Genomic DNA, 18,021 nt, shown 5'->3' on the forward strand with positions numbered 1-18,021 from the left:
AATTTGCTTGAGTGGATTTGAATTAATTGCTATGGTAAATTAGACAAAAGTTTCCACTGCACTTAATAGTGTGAAGAGCGGCGATGAAGAGAGGTAGCAATAAAACGAGAAACATTTTATTTTCAATGCGAGGATGATGTACGCTGCATGCCCCGCCCACTATGTGAATGGGTAACGTTGATTGGCTTAGCCACCATAATCTGTGACCCGTCTTCGGCAATCTTCGACTGATAGCGATTTGCAAGAAGGTGAGTATCTGTGGCATGGAATCATATTAATAATGAATGAAAAATATGAAGGTAGCATGTTTAGTTCCGTACTCTCGCAAACTAGCAATAGAACGAAAAGACTGTAGAGGCTGTTTGAAGAATTCAGTGCTGCTTTCTTCAGCTTTGTCTAGGGTCTTGACCTGTAGTAATCTTGTGCAAATAAAATGGTGGGCAAATTACAAACAGGTCACGAACATATCCGATTGATTGATTGATAATCTCTGAGACATTCTTGTACTATGTAGGGAACTACGCCAGCTATACTTTGTAAACGATTCACGGAAGGAAAACTTTTATGCAGTGTTTGTAAAAATTACAATATTTTGGTGGTACTAATTATCGTGTCTGGCGACATCAACAACTTCGTGGATTTACGGAAGCCACGATTTGCTCACAGATAACCACGCAGGTACACGTTGGATGTGTGATGAGAAGGTAGAATTTAGAAGTCGTAGCGACTAGAAGCCCTGGCGTCACTTGTTCCTTTTTTGCACAGTATGTAATAATTCTTTTGCCAGACAACTTTTCAGTGAGACACGTCGATTTATCCGAGGCAAATGAGAGGCGTTTGATGAAGAGGACTACATGAAAAATTGCTCACTTTTTTGAAGTTTCGTACTCATTTGCATACGGCACATGGTGGAAGATGTTTTTATTACCCGCCTTGCTATTAGCACAACGCGTCATCGTACATGTACTCACAAAACTTATATAATAAGGTCGAAGTGTTGTGTTGACATAGCTTTACCCGGTAACCAACATTCCAAGAGATTGGTGGAATATCAACAAATGAACTTGTACAGTAATAGTATACAGTGGCAGCTATATTTCATTGCACATTGGAATGTTGTGGGCCGCGTAATATCGTGATGTCCATCTTTGAAATGTTTAATTTTTCTGGCATTTTATGACAATCAAAAAAATGTTCATAGCCAAAAAAGAAATATCACTTAGTATGTGACTAGAGTTAAAAACATATCAGGTTTCAACTTTCACTAGTTTATGAAGATCAAGATTTTTTTTATAGTTGTATTGCAAGGATTTGGCAGCACAAGGGGCTTACCTTCATTTTATCAGCAATAACAATTATGTATGTTACTTTACAAATGTGATGGTAATTTTATATAGTAGAAAAATGTCACCATCATAAAAATGGTATTCATGCTTGAGTTAAAAGAGAAACTTGACATGTAAACTGGGGGGGGGGGGGGGGGGTATCGTAGTTCACTTTGCTATACTCAACTAATATTGCCTCATTTGTCTTCCATGCTTACTGTAGTAGCATGGCTTATGTTTAAACACAGTGATTTTTTTTTTCAGTGAAGCAAAAATCTGCATAGGATCAACCAGGTAAATAAGTATGACAGGGCGAGCACGTGGAAGAGCCCGGGGACGTGCCCGGGGAGCTGATCAACCAGCACAAGCACGTAGGCCAGGAGAAGCCCCAGCTGCAGCCCCAGCCGCAGCTGCTGCAGCACCCCCTCCAGCAGCAGTGCCGCCACCAAGCTTGGCAGCGAGTGCACGTGCACCACCACCAGCTGAACCCTTAGCACCTCCTGCACCGGGGAGAGGTCGTTCTCGTGGTGGAATGGCTCAACCACCAGCACCTGGAGGAGGTAAAAACTTCAGTTCCCTTGCACTGTGTATGTGACCAATTGAATGTGACACAGTGTAATATCTATATTTACTCTGATATACCCAGATTTGTTATGATTTGTATCCTGTCCCTGTACACACAGGTTTTTGAAGAGGTGTCATATTTCTTGTAATATTGACACGATATTAAATTTTAAAATTTTGTGTATTTGCAGTTGTATGACATTAGTTTGCATAATTAGAGTTGTTGGGGGGGGGGGGGGGGGTTGCACCCCAGAAGCAAACCATGCAAGGAGCGGAAAGGTGCAAAATGTACCTCAGAACTTGAACAAACCAGACTTTGGCAGAAAAGTGGGTAACATGAAATACCAGATGTGTTGCACATATCCAGCAAGAAAAGCTGAAGACATTGAGATTAATCATGTGTAGTAGTTTGATGTACCTGTGTTAATAAAATATTACCTGGCACAGATTTCCATACATCATACTATAGTGTAATTATGGTGAGGAACCCTAATAATATATCTGGGTATATTTGACCTTACCACCCTTACACGAATAATACTGTGTTCTTTGTTCTTGTTACATAGGTGGTGCTGCTGCTGCTGCTGGTATGGGAGGTGTTCTTGCACAGCTGGCAAACCTATCCATTGGAGGTCCCATACGTAGTAGATTTGGTAAACGTGATGACATCATTCTGCCCATAGAACCCAAAACCAGACCTGCTCACGTCAAGGATAATAAAACAGGTAAAAAATTTGAAGTCATACTGCCCCCTAGTGGTCAGCTGTAAGTATGGAATATGTCATTCTGATGAGGATCGTCAACCAAGACAGATCGAAAGCTCAATGCTAATATAAAAAAATTTAAACTGCTTGCGTGTTATAATGTTTGTAAATCATTTGATCTGCCAAGCTGATGAACATTTTTTGGTCATTTTACTCAAAATAGATGAAGGGTGGCTACACTATTTTATTTACAACTGTGCAAAAATGATGTTAAATAACATTGTATGAATGACATTACAAAGTAAGAAAATTGGGCTTCACACCTCGATTGACGAACTGAGTTGGAGACTTTCATATTTGTAATTATAAACAATACAAGCCACAGATGTCTTACTCTCATTGTTTTCTAAGTTAACTTTTCAAAAAGCTCATATTTGACATATTTGTAAATATTAATTGTTATAACAGGTAAAGCTGGTGTTCCGATACCCCTGACTACTAACTTCTTTCGGCTGAATACCCGTAAAGAATGGTGTCTGTACCAGTATCACGTTGACTTCAATCCAGAAATTGATAGCAAGAACCTGCGATATAGCCTTCTCAATGACCATGACGAAATTCTGAAAAGACCAAGAGCTTTTGATGGCATGATGCTGTTTCTGCCAAGAAGACTAGAACAAAAGGTAAAGTGGGGCCTGTTTATGTCAAAAGTCCAACTAAAATATTGTAGGTCCATGAGAGAGTTCATGTGTATGTGTGCGAGTACATGATGTAGTATGTATGGATGGATGCATGATTCAGTCGATAATTTTTTACATGTGAGCCATTACACTTATGAATTGTTTGTCTCTCTTTTATACTTTGCTGTTTCTTACAGACAACAGAACTAGTCTCCAAGCGTCGAAGTGACGGTGCTGCTATAAACATAACTATCACCTTGACAAATGAGCTGCCACCCACATCACCAACATGTTTGCATCTGTACAATCTGATATTTAAGAAGTGAGTATATAGACATCAGGGACAGGGGTGTAGAGAATTTACAGACAATTCCGACAACAAGTCAGGTATCTGGAAACTAACAGATAACCAAAAACTAGCATTGGAACATGTCGATGTAAGCTATCAATGAACGTTGATGTTATTACACTCACAAGAGAGGGGGGTCTCTGATCGTAAGTTTTTCTCAAGTGGTCACTTTCAACATGATTCAGTGTATACACACTATCTTGATTACCAGGGTGACTATATCTGATATCTGATGCACAAACCAAAAGGTACCCGACCTTCAGCTGCCAGCCACACATTGAGCAACAATAGTGTCTGTTTGCTTATATCGCTGTTAGATTATAGCATGCTTTCCGTAGGAAAACAAGAGTTGTAAAAATGCGGATTGCATATCTTCATAACTTCAGCAGGTGTTTTTCAAAGGTTTATGTTTGAGGCCACTGTATTAACAGAAAGAGGAAATTAGGTAGAGCTGATAACGGTTTACTAATCTTGTAAACATTCATATAAATTCCCTTCATTAGGAATCTGTACACCTCAGATGAAAAAACTTGTGTTCACTTTTTCTTCCAGGATTCTTGGTCTGATTGACATGAAGCAGATAGGGAGAAACTACTACAGTCCTTTACATCCCATTGCTGTACCTAAACACAAGTAAGTGTAATTCAATGCTTGCTACCCGCTAGAAAAAAGATAGTTACATATACCAATGATCACTTGCACTGTTGCATGTGCATACTAGTGGTATTTGCACTGCAGTGCAGTACCAGAAATAGTACTGCATACCTGTATGCAAATAATATGACAATGAGGGTGTGATCATTCTACAAATAATCTTAAATGTTTGTTTTCCAGACTTGAACTGTGGCCAGGCTTTATCAGCTCTATCTTACAGTATGAGACCAACGTCATGTTATGTGCAGACGTATCTCATAAGATTCTCAGACAAGATACAGTATTGGATCTACTGTATGAAATGTATGAAAGAGGCCGTGGAAACTTCCATGACAATGCTACCAAGAAATTGGTTGGAGAAATCGTCTTGACAAGGTAACAACAATCTTTCCATCGAAATCTACTTATGCTTGGTATATATAGCTGAATACAGCCATCCACTAAACATTATAAGATGGTAGTCTGTGCTCATGATAAGCAACTTGGCCACATGGCCAAAACCTTGAAAGTAACGAAGGCATATATGTAGCAGGTCTCTGCATGGAGGGCCCAAACCTTGAAGTACTGCAGATGTTCTCATGTATATAGCAGGTCTCCACATGGATGACCAAAACCTTGAAAGTGTATTCTCCTGTATGTAGCACTCTTAGAATGTAAATATGCTAGGTCATTTCTGTCATCCTTTGGCAATCCAGCAATTATTAAAGTCAGTTGTACTTCAATACCATTGGCACTATTTTTTTCAGATACAACAACAGAACCTATCGAATAGATGATATCGATTGGAATAGAAACCCAGACAGCAAATTTCAAAGCAGTGATGGGTCTGAAATGACTTATATGGAATACTATGCAAAGGCCTATGAGAAGAAAATCACTGACCCACATCAGCCACTCCTTGTCAGTTTGCCCAAGAAACGGGTAAGTCAAGATAGTATGCACCAGTGTGCAGTGAAACTCTTCCAGAGACGATAAAGTGGAAATAATAGAGCTTGCATGGTTACAATATTCGAGTTGGTGTGATGACCTCTCAAGAATTCAAAGTCCAGCCTTCACCATAAGTATTGGATAAGTATGGTTTTATCCTGCAAACAAGGAACTCCTCAACAGTACCAGACCCCAAGTAGAACTAGAATTAATGCAGAGCAACTAACCAAATTTTCAATAATGTTTAAAAAAAATAAAAAAAAATTTAAAAAAATAGGTTCTAGGTACCATTATTTTACTTGTATAAAATTTCCACTTTCATTTACTATGTATGGATATGACGGTGAGGTTGCAATGACCTTTGTTTTGTAGGATGAGAAGCGTGGTGCAGGACCAATTAATCTTATTCCTGAGTTGTGCACACTAACTGGTCTGACTGATGAGATGCGTAGTGACTTCAACGTAATGAAAGATGTTGCCGTCCATACCAGAGTGAGTCCAGAACAACGTCAAACACAACTACTGAAGTTTATTAGAGATATTCATGGTAATGAAGCTGCCTCCAAGGAACTGACAAACTGGGGACTCAAGTTTGACGAGAGACTGCTTCAGTTTATGGGACGTATCCTTCCACCAGAGAAAATCTATCAGAAATCCAAGCAGGTAAGCTTAAAATTCTGATCCAACCCAAGGGTTCATACACTCATGGAAAGTTCTAGTAAATCAAAGAACTGGAAACTTCTGGAAAAATGTCCAACATCAATGTTGTAAAGGGTCAGATAAGATACAAGAAAAAAACAGGTGTGTTGACAAATTATACGTATTTCACTGGTCACACTCTTGGAAAATGACCTAACTCGATCTCATGGAAAACTGATTCAAGAGTCCTGTATGAACCCTGCTAATCAATCTTGCAACAGCCGGCTTGAAAATTAATCCTGCAATGTTCAGAGAAAAATTGCTTTGAAAGCTGATCAACTTTATCAATTTGGTTTGTATAGTACCTGCAATAGAAATTTGCCATCTGTGAACCAAAATGAGCTAAACATATAGTCTTGACAACAGTGAATCCTGATATAATATTTGACACACACGCAGACAATGCTGATTCGCATATTTTGTTATGCTACCCATGATTTTTTCAGGAAAATGTAGATTTAATTTTGTGAGGAGAACAAAATTATCTTCATTGCACTTACCCAAGTGATGTTGTAAACGATTGTCTTGTTATTCATGTTTGATTATGTCATGTTCTTTGTGCTTGATTATGTGTGATGACGATGACTGTAAAAACTTTGGTCTCCTATAACAGATCAACTACAAACCAGCTGAAGCAGACTGGTCCCGTGACATGCGTGGAAATGAACTGATCTCAACTGTTCACTTAGAGAACTGGATCTTGTTATTCACTCGTAGAGACCAGTCAACTGCCAATGATTTTTGCCAGACATTGACACGTGTATGTGGACCTATGGGCATGAGAGTAACTAGACCTACCATGTAAGTATATTGATCTCCAACAATCCTCTCTCTCTCTACCATGGGGTGTATGTTTGTACAGAAATAACTACAAGTTGAACAAAATAATATTAAAATCTTCATCACAGTCCCAAACTTTTGGAAGCAAATCAAATATTTTCACTGACATTCCATCAGCATGGCCATATAGTGGCTGTCGTCACCTGTCTTACCTGTTTTTGACCGAGTTGAAATTTTCATATGAACCCAGAGACCATGAATATTCAGTCTCGTATGTTCATCTAATTGTGTACAACACACCAAGTTGTATGCATTTGCACAGAAAATACAAGAATTATATTGTGGTCATTCTGTGTCAAGACTAGACACACTGTTTCATTGGTTCTGCAATATGATAGAACCGGCACTGAGTTGATCTTTGATCGTGTCGTCTCAATAAGTAGGACTTTGCTGAACAGTTCAGTACTCAAGCCTTAAATTCAATAACATTTTCGTGTAGCCATGTCTCAGTTCACTGAAATGTTAAGCAGCCACTCAGAAAATGATTCTCACTGTCACCGTTGATCTTATCTATACCGATGCCAATTCACTAGCAGTTCACATCAATATTTTGTGACACAAGACTTTTGTCATTTCTCATATTTGACTCTCGATGACAAAGGACTTTATGTCACCAACTGATCTACAGTGTTATTGTAAGTGTCAAATCTAGACAACATACACTCATGAATTGTGAATTGTCAAAACAGCATATATAGCATCTTTGAGAGGAATTTCAAGAAGGTGACAAAGGTACACTATATGAATAACAACAGCTGTCACAATTTCTTAATGTCCTCAATAGGTGTGAACTGTCTGAAGACCGCACAGAGACGTACCTGAGAACTATCAAAGAACAGATGAATGCCAATACTCAAATGGTATGTTTTACCTTGATTATTTAAAGTGATGTATCATTTTATTTATGCAAATCATGGTACCTCAACAAATATATGAGATATAGTTTTGCATACAGTGACAACAATTTTGATTGGAAACCATTGGTTTCTGGTGACTTTCAGAATTCCGTATAAAATTCTACTTCTCACCTATAAATCATTAAATGGTCTCGCCCTTCAATAGGTTCCCAGAACAAGACTTAAATCATATGGAGATCGATCTTTCAGCTACGCCGCTGCAATTCTGTGGAACCAACTGCCAAATACTGTCCGGAACCAACTGCCAAACACTGTCCACTCTGATCTGAGTAATGAGACTTTCAAATTAAGACTAAAGACATACCGTTTTGAGAGAGCTTATGTGTGACAGTATCTATTGTAAAGCGCCAGTGAGCATCACTTGATGGATTCTAGGTGCTATATAAATCTCTTTATTTATTTCAACATCTGGAGTTTTGGGTAGATTTAACCTACTTACTTCCCTTAGCAAATCATCACTAATGTTTACCCAGTAACAATTTATTTTGACTTGCAGGTGGTGTGTATTTTACCAAGCAATAGGAAAGATCGCTATGATGCCATCAAGAAATTCTGTTGCATAGATCACCCAGTACCCAGCCAAGTGGTGCTATCTCGTACACTGTCCAAGAGGCAGATGTTGATGTCTGTAGCCACTAAGATTGGTATGCAATTAAACTGCAAGCTCGGTGGAGAGTTGTGGGCTCTGGAAATTCCGGTTAGTAGAATGCATTCACAAAGAAATGTTTTCTAGTGAATGAGTATCAGAGTAAGGAGCTGTACTTTTTTATGGCGGCTCTTCCAAATTAGAGCAGAAGAAGGCAGAGGGGAGCTGAATCTGATTAAAATCTGATGTATTGTAGTACTTCACGGGTTCTTTTTTGGCTGTTACGTTTACGGTCGTTTGTTCTTTTGTGAGCGCTTGTTACATACATCTGACACAACACCATATGCGTTCCCAAATGTAAGCACTGAGTGAATTCACTTAACGAATGGAACACATAATGCACTGAAACATACAGGTACAATTCTTCAGAGTGCTCTGTTTGAAAAGATCATGAGCACAGAGTGAAGACAACAATGTTATCGTTATTGTTTGGTGGTTCGTTGATTGTATATATTGTAAGATGGATTCTGATTGACTATTGGTAAGTACACTACATCAGTGATTTACAATCTGTGAAAGTATACAGCTGCAGGGAACACTGCAAGCCCTCTGTGCAACATTCTACTTTGTGACATCACACTTGCCAAATGGATACATGGGTGGGGGGGGGGTCTATCATAATATTGTCATCGGTTTACACAGTACTATGAAATGACAACATGATACAGTACAATTATAAGGTTTTATATATTTCTTTTCTGATATTGTAGATCAAGAAGTTTATGGTCGTCGGAATTGATTGCTACCATGACTCTGCCACAAAGGGTCAGTCTATCGGAGCATTCATTGCAAGTACTAACCAAACCCTAACAAGGTATCTGAATGTTATTTGAAATTCTGATCTAGTTTGTGTGTGTTTACTAATTCTTGAATCCGACAGATGTTTGCACTAAAGGTAATATGTTGATAGCTATAGCCACAATCAAACAAACCATTTTAAAATCATTGATAACTGAGAGTGGCTGATTGCATTTGATTCTTAGTGCCACCTGAAAGAAAGAGTAAGCTAGTTTGCAAACAATCCATTGTAGCTTGTGTAAGCACATAGGATTAACTTTGTCACACAGCAACCTCTATCCTACCAGGTTCCAAATTTCTATATGTAACTGGGTTGATAGGGGACAAGGCTGGTTGAAATCTTGTACAATGACTCCAAAAACAAAATAAACCAACCAATAGAAGATCCCAAACCAGTCACACCAACTATTAAACCATACAGACACCATTATCATAAATGATATCCATAGACTGTGAGATGTAAAAGTAGCCAACTGAGAGGACAGTCAGCCAGGTTTTGTTAATCCTTGTTTTCCCAACTTGTAGGCTTTTGTGTGGACAAACAAATATCCCCTAGTAGAAAGGAGATTAATACACGACAGTATTGGCCAGCTGAACCTCTTGTCCAGACTTTGTCATCTCTTGTAGGTAAAATATTAGTCAGGGCCTTGGCTGAACCAGGAATTGCTCCGTGATTCAATGTGAATAGTCTTAGGTGTTCATGTTATACACACAGCTTTGATAGAGCTGTTTTTGCAAGTAAAGTAAAGAACAATTTTCAATTTAAATGTGTGTGTCATTATTTATAATTACAGATTCTATTCCCGAGTAACATTCCAACACACTGGTCAGGAATTGATTGATGGACTCAAGGTCTGCATGCAAGGTAGCAAAAGGTTGCTTTTATCAGTAGCAGCATTCTCCACAATTGTTCTCGGGGGACACTGCCTTCTATTTGCTTTGGTTTACCCCTCTGTGTACTACCCCTCTATTTTGGTATACATTCCCTTTGTATATAGCATGAATGTCAAGAATAAATTCTCATCAATGTCATCACTGAAGTGAAAAGTTTGCTAGCTTCTCTTTTTTAGACTTTTGAGAACCCTAAATAGTACATGAATTTTAATTAATGGTTTATCTCAACAAAAAACTGATGCAGCATATATGATACACATGAAACGAATCTTGTGAATTGCTGAATGCATGAATTTTTGTGAACTTCCAAAATCTTGCAATTTGGAAAGAAATGCAATGCCATTTTTTTTTTCTATTTTGAAGTTGAATACTGTTGCATGATAATTACAAAATGCTAGAAGAAAATTATGTATGTTGTTGTCCAAAAAATGGCCCATAGCCATTGTTCTAGATTAATTTATTTCACAGTTACACGTAAATGCTCAAATGTCATATATTAATTAAGTAACAAGTAGATTCATTGACTTTCGTTCAAATTGTTTTCAGCTGCTCTGAAGCGGTACCATGAAGTCAACAACGTGCTACCAGAGAGGATTGTTATTTACCGTGATGGTGTGGGAGATGGTCAGTTACCGGCTGTAGTAGAACATGAAATACCCCAACTGCTGAAATGCTTTGAACAGCTTGGTGCCGAGTACAAGTAAGTGATCATGCAATCTCTTCAGTATTCAGTGATGTAGATAATAGCCGGTTACCAGTTACAACGCCCGGCTGTAACAGCTGTGTGACCGACTATAAAATTTAATGTCAACTTGATGATCTGTTATGTAACATTATCAAAATCCTATGTTCAGAAAATTAAAATAGAGTTCCCAAGTACAGTTTCAAAGAGTCAGTAAAAATAATCGAAATGTAAGACATGGAAAAAACAAGACTAACGCACATAGTAACGGTAGCTCTCTTGGCAAATTTAACCCCTGACCTCACAACGGACAAGGAAGAAAACGTGGTGAGGTCAAAACTTGACATCTTATAGTATTGTTATGTTAATCAACAATTGTTTGCGTTGAGAAATACCGTCTGCAACTAGTCACTCAACAAACCCCAGGAATCAGACGCAATTTTAAAAACGCTGTCCAAACTTCAGAGAAAATCATTTCAAATTGTAGATGTTTGCTTTTGTTGATTTCCACCATGGTTGCATTTGTTTTCATGACCACTCTTGCTGGCCCTGTACAAATGCATGGGAAGCTACTGAACACAAATAATGCCACAGTTAAGAATTGATAAATAATCACAAATTAAATTGATAACATAAATAAAGTCTACTGAAAACTGTTGGGAGAAACTACTTACAAATTTGAAATTTTACAATCAAAGAGAACAAATAAATGTAAATGTTGACACAAGTAATGGAATAAATTTGAAACCACCTTGGCAAGAAAATTTATGCCGAACTGATAATTTGCTGAACAAATTGTCATTGAAAGTGACAGTAACATATTATATACCCAGTTCACAAAGTAGTCATGTTACATTGTATTCTTGTATCTTTCCTTTTCAATTTGTCCCAATGATATGATTCCGACATGTATATGCGACAAACTTTTTATTTTATTTTCACCATTTTTTTCACAGCCCTAAAGTGGCAGTCATTGTGGTGAAGAAACGTGTGAATGCCCGTTTCTTCCACAGCCCTGGTCACAACCTGTCCAACCCACCACCAGGTACAGTGATTGATACCGAAGTCACAAGACCAGAGTGGTGAGTAGACAGACATTGAAAAGACAATGTTGATGACAATGTAATGTTTTTAGGACTTGTGTAGGTAGTCTTGAAGTTCTCAGTATTAGTATGGAATACATGTAGTGGTGGAAATCATGGCAGAAATGAAGTTTCTAGAAAGAGAGAAAGTTGGTAGGAGAACCGTGCTTGAACACGCATGTAATATTGCATCAAGTTGATATGATCATCAGAACAAGCCAGTCCAAGAGAACAAAATGAGCCATTTTAGTACAACTCTGGCAATCGAGTGTTTGGTTTACTAAAATCTATTGTTCTTCAATATGGTAGATTACACAAGTGGGTGATAGCAGTTCCTCTGTTGTGTGATTCTAATCATCCTGTGATCAAGATAGTGTATAAACATTGAAGTCCCAAAACAGCACACTGCAAGTTCATGGAACACTCTCAGTAAACTTTGCAATTCCTCTCTACTGAGACTATAATTAAACAAACATCAGTTCAATAGCTTATCACTGTTGTATCAACATGTTGCGACAATACTTTTAGTTTGTGTCTATCAACTTGGCTTGTGCCCGGTATAATATTTGCTATACCAAATGAAATGTTTTGATTTCGTACTTATATACTACTATCCAGGTATGATTTCTACCTGGTATCTCAGTCTGTACGTCAAGGTACAGTGACACCAACTCATTACCATGTGGCATGGGACACCACAGGACTGAAACCTGAACATATCCAGAGATTGACCTACAAGATGACTCACCTCTACTATAACTGGCCTGTAAGTATGACCTATCTGAAAATTAGTAATAATAGTAATTTTTACGGCCCCCAAATATGGGTTTTGCGGCCCGACTTTAGGAGAGCTTGTAAGCCCTATGACCAAGGTCAGCGAAACCCATATCAAGGCCATAATGGTTGTATCTTATATATGATATGGAAAATTACTGGCCGGATGTAGCTTGCAATTTCTCCAAAGCATTACATAGGAATGTGATCATAGGTATAGAATAAAACTGTTAAAACTGCATAGATTCCCATTTTCATTTTCAAGGAAAACCCTGATATAATACTAGGGTAGATTTTACCTACTCTTTGCCTTGAACAAAAGCACTTGGCTCCCAAATGTTATTACTTAACGATTTCTATCTGTTTTGCTTCCACAGGGCACCATCCGTGTTCCAGCGCCATGCCAATATGCTCACAAACTGGCTTTCTTGGTTGGACAGAGTCTGCACAAAGAACCACATCTGTCTCTGTCTGATCGCCTGTTCTTCTTGTAAACATCACAAAAACAAAGATGTTCTGAAACTACATGGAAAGTACTACCAAACTGAAGTTGGTACATGTTTTACTGGGAAGACTTTTGTAGTCTGTATTGCCAGGATGGTCTGTGTTCATAAACTTTTTACAATATTCAGGGATTTATTACCCTTTCTAGTTATGTGTTGAGAAGATATATGAAAGACTGAAAGACAGTTTAAGTGTTAAAACAATACAAGTACTAGAGAAGGATAGAAGTTATGTGTTTAAAAGATATATGGAAGAGAGACTTGATGAAGTGTTGAAAGGCTGTAAGTGACAAAGAAGGAATAATCTTGTTTCTTGAAAGTAAATCATGATATGATGTTTTAGAGGAGATAATTCATCAAAAGTCAGAGATTTAGTTTTCTTGTGTTGATATTTTGGCTAAACATTTTCTTAGCCTTTGCAGGCAGAGGTATTTGCTCAGGGTGTCTGCAGAAGTATTGTAGTAATAGTAGTTACTTTAACCAGCAGAGAAATGGTAATTTGATTTACTGGTCACCTGTTGTTTTTTGAAGAAATGTGCTATCATTGCAAAGATGGGCAAACTATGCAAAAGGCTATCTTCTAATTTACAACATATGGAAATCTTATAAATAATAGATCTCAGTTGAGAAAGTCTCGCCACATTGTCATTTTCCGCTGACAATTCAGTTTACCCCAAAAAAAGTGTCCTACGTGTCAAGAACAGAAATACATTACATTTGAACAGTGACTAGGAAATACTGCATCTATAAAAAATACAATATGTGATCAGTCTCTGTTTCCAAAAGGTTGTACTGAGGAAACAATCAAGATTCTTCTTTTAGTGATATTTCGCTACAGCAATGAGAAGACAAAATGTATCCATCACCGGAAAACATCCAATAGAGTGATACCAATTTATATTTTGACTGACAAAGGAGAGTCATAGATTCAGCTTGCTTTATAAGATGATGTTTCTAAAAATTCATATCTTAGTCCAGATATACGGAAGTCTGAAATCATCACATATTCAAATTATGATGCCTACTTTCATATTGTGTTCTTGACATGCGTATTGCATTAGGAGTATATTAGAGAAACACATTCCAATTATCAGTTACTTACAATTCTTATTACGGAGTGAAAGATGTTTTTATAAACAAACTTTTTTTTGTCTCAGATCATAGTCTCAGGTAGTAGTAGATTTTTGAGTTGATTTAGTTGAAAGATTTTGCTGTGTGTGAATCACATAGTTTAGACACGCGAGGATTATGCATACTGACTAATACGTAGATAAAAGTGATAGATTTCACTAGTATAAATGGGAACACAACTCCAGGAAATAAAGGCATTTTTGTAAACTTGGGTTGTCGAAAGCCATTTAGGATTTTACGTTGCTTACATTACGTGCGATTGCCATTAGACTGCGTGATCGCTAATAGGAGAGGCCAGTAAGCAATGGACAGCCAGTAATTTTCTCTTCAAATTTCTCGGCAATTGCACATAATGTAAGTTATGTAAAGCCATAAAATGACTCCATTGCAAAGTTAACAAAAATGCCTGAACTTCCTGGAGTAGCATTCCCTTTAGCTTGATGTGGACAGTTCTAGTTCTATACAGCTTTTTGATTACTGACGAGTAGATCTGCAATTATGTAAAACAAAAACACTACCCGACTAGTTTTGTTTTGAAGCTCTGATCTAAAGTAGTTTGATCACAGATAGGTTATATTCTTTTTTTACATATTTTATTACATATTATATATATTTATATTACTGTAATTTTTGTCATTATTTGATGTTATTGTTGTTGATGGCCAATAAATATGTATGGACATCCATTGTTGTGTAAGATCGTGTTTCTTGGAACTTGATTTTACCATGGTAGTTGAACCTTCGGTTTTCTAAGATAGACACAAACAAAAACCTGGTAGTTGAACCTTCGGTTTTCTAAGATAGACACAAACAAAAACCTGGTAGTTGAACCTTCGGTTTTCTAAGATAGACACAAACTAAAACCTGGTAGTTGAACCTTCGGTTTTCTAAGATAGACACAAACAAAAACCTGGTAGTTGAACCTTCGGTTTTCTAAGATAGACACAAACAAAAACCTGGTAGTTGAACCTTCGGTTTTCTAAGATAGACACAAACAAAAACCTGGTAGTTGAACCTTCGGTTTTCTAAGATAGACACAAACTAAAACCTGGTAGTTGAACCTTCGGTTTTCTAAGATAGACACAAACTAAAACCTGGTAGTTGAACCTTCGGTTTTCTAAGATAGACACAAACAAAAACTTATCATGTCACAACATGTTGATGTCTACGTCTTTGTAAACCTGTTTATTTAGAGTTCTATAAAACTTGCAGTGCTGTTTTGTGAGTAGTGGTGAAAATCACATTGGGCCATTGTTTTAGTGGTCTGAGGAATCACACAACAGAGGAACCACTATCACCCACTTGTGTAAATCTACCACATTAAAGAACAATAGATTTAGTTTGTGTCTATCTTAGTAAACCAAAGGCTGGATTACCAGTGTCGTATATGCATCGGAAATAATTCTTAACAAAAATATGTTGTGCCGACTATTTGAAAGTCAAGTCTTTCAGGTTTGGAGTCAGTCAATCCTTTGAATTCTTGGTACCTTCAATAGCATTATAACATGATATGTGCCAGAGGCTTAAAATAGTTTTATTTCTACTTTAAAGTTCCTCAGACTACTATAGTGGTCTGAATTTGAGTTGATGAGAGAGTGAAATTCTATGGGGGGGGGGGGGGGGGGGGGGGGGGTTTGCTTGTTGATCAATCTGTCCTTGACACGTCACTGCTTTGTTAATAGGATTTGTTAGGAGTCTATCAAATGTTGTGTACCCAGTGGCATCAGTGATTCATTCACTACAATACAGTGTTTGTGTCGAAATACTGAAAATTCGTGAATTATATTCCAATTTGTTTCTGTTTAATAATAATACTTTGTGTACACTTCTTATCATCCGAGTATCCGGATTCAATGGTTCGATGATCACAGTTAAAAACATAAGAAACAGGAATTTTTACCATAAAATGGGAAACTTGTTGATGGATCTTCCTAACACAATACAAAACAGGGTCAACAGCTGAAGTATTGCATACAATCACAGGGGCCAGCGAGCATGTAATTGATTGAACGATCGATCGATTTATTGATTTATTATTTGGTTCATTGATTGACCAATTGAATATTCAATTTTTATGGTGCAATATAACTTATTTTGTGTGTGATATTGATCAATTGACTCATATATTTTTGTGGTGATATAAAACTTTTTTCCTTCTTTCCCTGGCTACTTTTCTCTCTTTCAGCTGTATCTCAGACGCTGTATGTAATCCACTCTTTATTATTAAATAAAGACACCTTGTCCATTCTTCTCCTATCCAAATTAAAACACCCTGTAATCTTATAATTGGCAAGAGTTCGCTTACATTACATTCAGGCCCCTGTGGTCCATTGTTACAGTGGCATGTCACCTTTAAAGTTAATGGTTCGAGTATATTCATCATGGTCCTCTGTTTCAGTTACATGTCACCTTACATAACTAGTATATTCATGCATAGACCCTTAAAGGCTATGTGCCTTAGACTAGCATATTCATAAGCTAATACACCATTCAATACAAAAAGTAAAACAAAAAATAATTTTTTGTGAAGAAAGAAAGTAAACAAATATGACCAACTTCAAGCCCCTGTGGTCCATTGTTTCAGTTACTTGTCACCTTTACATAACTAGTATATTCATGGTCCATTCCATTGTTTCAGTTACGTGTCACCTTACATGACTCTAGTATACTAGTATTCATACATAGACTAGCATATTCATGAGCTAATTCACCATTCAACTGAAAACTACACAGTTCATCAAAAGTTCCCTATACCTGTTCAACAACAAGCTTGTCTTGATAGGAGATTTAGTTATTTCGCTGTATTCCACACAGAAATAGGAGAGCTGGTATCAACAAGGTCAGAAACATCAAGACAATTTCAACTATTCCAAAGCCATATTATATACAGTGTTTTTCAAAGGCCGGTAAGTGTTACTCACTTAATTTATCGGAGATCAGTAAGGGTGTGGCCGACTAATCAACGACAGACTCGGTTAAACAACTGTAGATGGCAATAGTGAAATTATATATATATTAATCATAGCGACGTAAACTACGTGTTCTAATGTGTTGTCTGATACAATGCATTAGGTTTGCTTTCAATTACATGTAATTTCTCAAGTGGTTTACAGTCTGTTATTGTTTACTATTGATCTCCCCCTAGAAGCCCTGGAGGTTTTTGTACCCTTAAAGGCAATTTTAGGCTGTTCACACCCTTTCAAACAATAATCTCCAAGCTTTACAAGACAGCACCATCAAGTATCAGAAACTATTCTTTATGACTTATATAGGGTTGAAATATGTTCTTAAAAAGTTAAATGTCATCATTATAGTAAAGGTCAGCACATATGTAATGGTAGTATCATTGGTAGGGGAGATTTGGACTTTTAAGGCAATTTAGACTATCTTGGTAAACATTTCACATCTTTAAAAGACAACGTCATCTCAAATTAGCATAGGGTGAAAATATTTTAAGAAAGTTTAATACCATTGTGACAGTAAAAATGTTGGTGCATCTGATTGTTGGTTGAATGCATGAGTGACCTCTGGGGGTGAGAGAGTCCTAAGGGTTTTCCACTGGCAGATCTGGAGTTTTTTGTTTATTTCTATTGAGGCATTTTTAGGTTATTCATAGTCTTTGAGGTAATATTTCCAAGCTTTGAAAAGCTAACGTAAATGTAAGATTTAAACGAGTTTCCCATGTCACATAAAAGTGGGCCTGTAACATTGGTAATGGGGCATTAATATTGCATGTATAGTAAAGTCACTGGTATGTTAGCGAACTTTAGGTGGTCATACCTATAGTTTATAATAGAAACTGGAATCTGATGAGATGTGGTGATTTGTAGTGTCGCACGGCAGCTAAACGCA

General features: G+C 37.3%; 1 protein-coding gene across 2 annotated transcripts; it reads left to right on the plus strand.

The window, feature by feature from the left end:
- The first annotated feature begins 657 nt into the window (after positions 1-657).
- Positions 658-14,827, plus strand: LOC144449043 (piwi-like protein 1). Of its 2 annotated transcripts, none has more exons than XM_078139448.1 (18): positions 658-764; positions 1,590-1,885; positions 2,456-2,614; positions 3,062-3,276; positions 3,471-3,595; positions 4,175-4,255; positions 4,457-4,651; positions 5,023-5,197; positions 5,576-5,866; positions 6,516-6,703; positions 7,527-7,602; positions 8,156-8,356; positions 9,016-9,119; positions 9,898-9,968; positions 10,544-10,697; positions 11,636-11,761; positions 12,380-12,527; positions 12,913-14,827. In XM_078139448.1, the coding sequence occupies exons 2-18, from the start codon at positions 1,630-1,632 to the stop codon at positions 13,027-13,029; spliced, it is 2,682 nt and encodes an 893-aa protein (XP_077995574.1). In that variant the 5' UTR covers positions 658-764; positions 1,590-1,629; the 3' UTR covers positions 13,030-14,827. The 2 variants fall into 2 exon arrangements, with proteins under 2 accessions (XP_077995574.1, XP_077995575.1); XM_078139449.1 differs by lacking the exon at positions 658-764 and adding an exon at positions 941-963.
- Positions 14,828-18,021: the final 3,194 nt, after the last annotated feature.

This window comes from Glandiceps talaboti, chromosome 18 (genome assembly GCF_964340395.1).
Source record: "Glandiceps talaboti chromosome 18, keGlaTala1.1, whole genome shotgun sequence".
In the NCBI taxonomy this organism is placed as follows: domain Eukaryota; kingdom Metazoa; phylum Hemichordata; class Enteropneusta; family Spengelidae; genus Glandiceps; species Glandiceps talaboti.

Bases quoted from the DNA above. Each gene is read 5' to 3' on its own strand.
- LOC144449043 (XM_078139448.1), top strand. From the start codon at position 1,630: ATGACAGGGCGAGCACGTGGAAGAGCCCGGGGACGTGCCCGGGGAGCT. The intron at 4,256-4,456 runs GTAAGTGTAATT...TTTGTTTTCCAG, and splicing joins ATTGCTGTACCTAAACACAA to ACTTGAACTGTGGCCAGGCT. The intron at 9,120-9,897 runs GTATCTGAATGT...TTATAATTACAG, and splicing joins ACTAACCAAACCCTAACAAG to ATTCTATTCCCGAGTAACAT.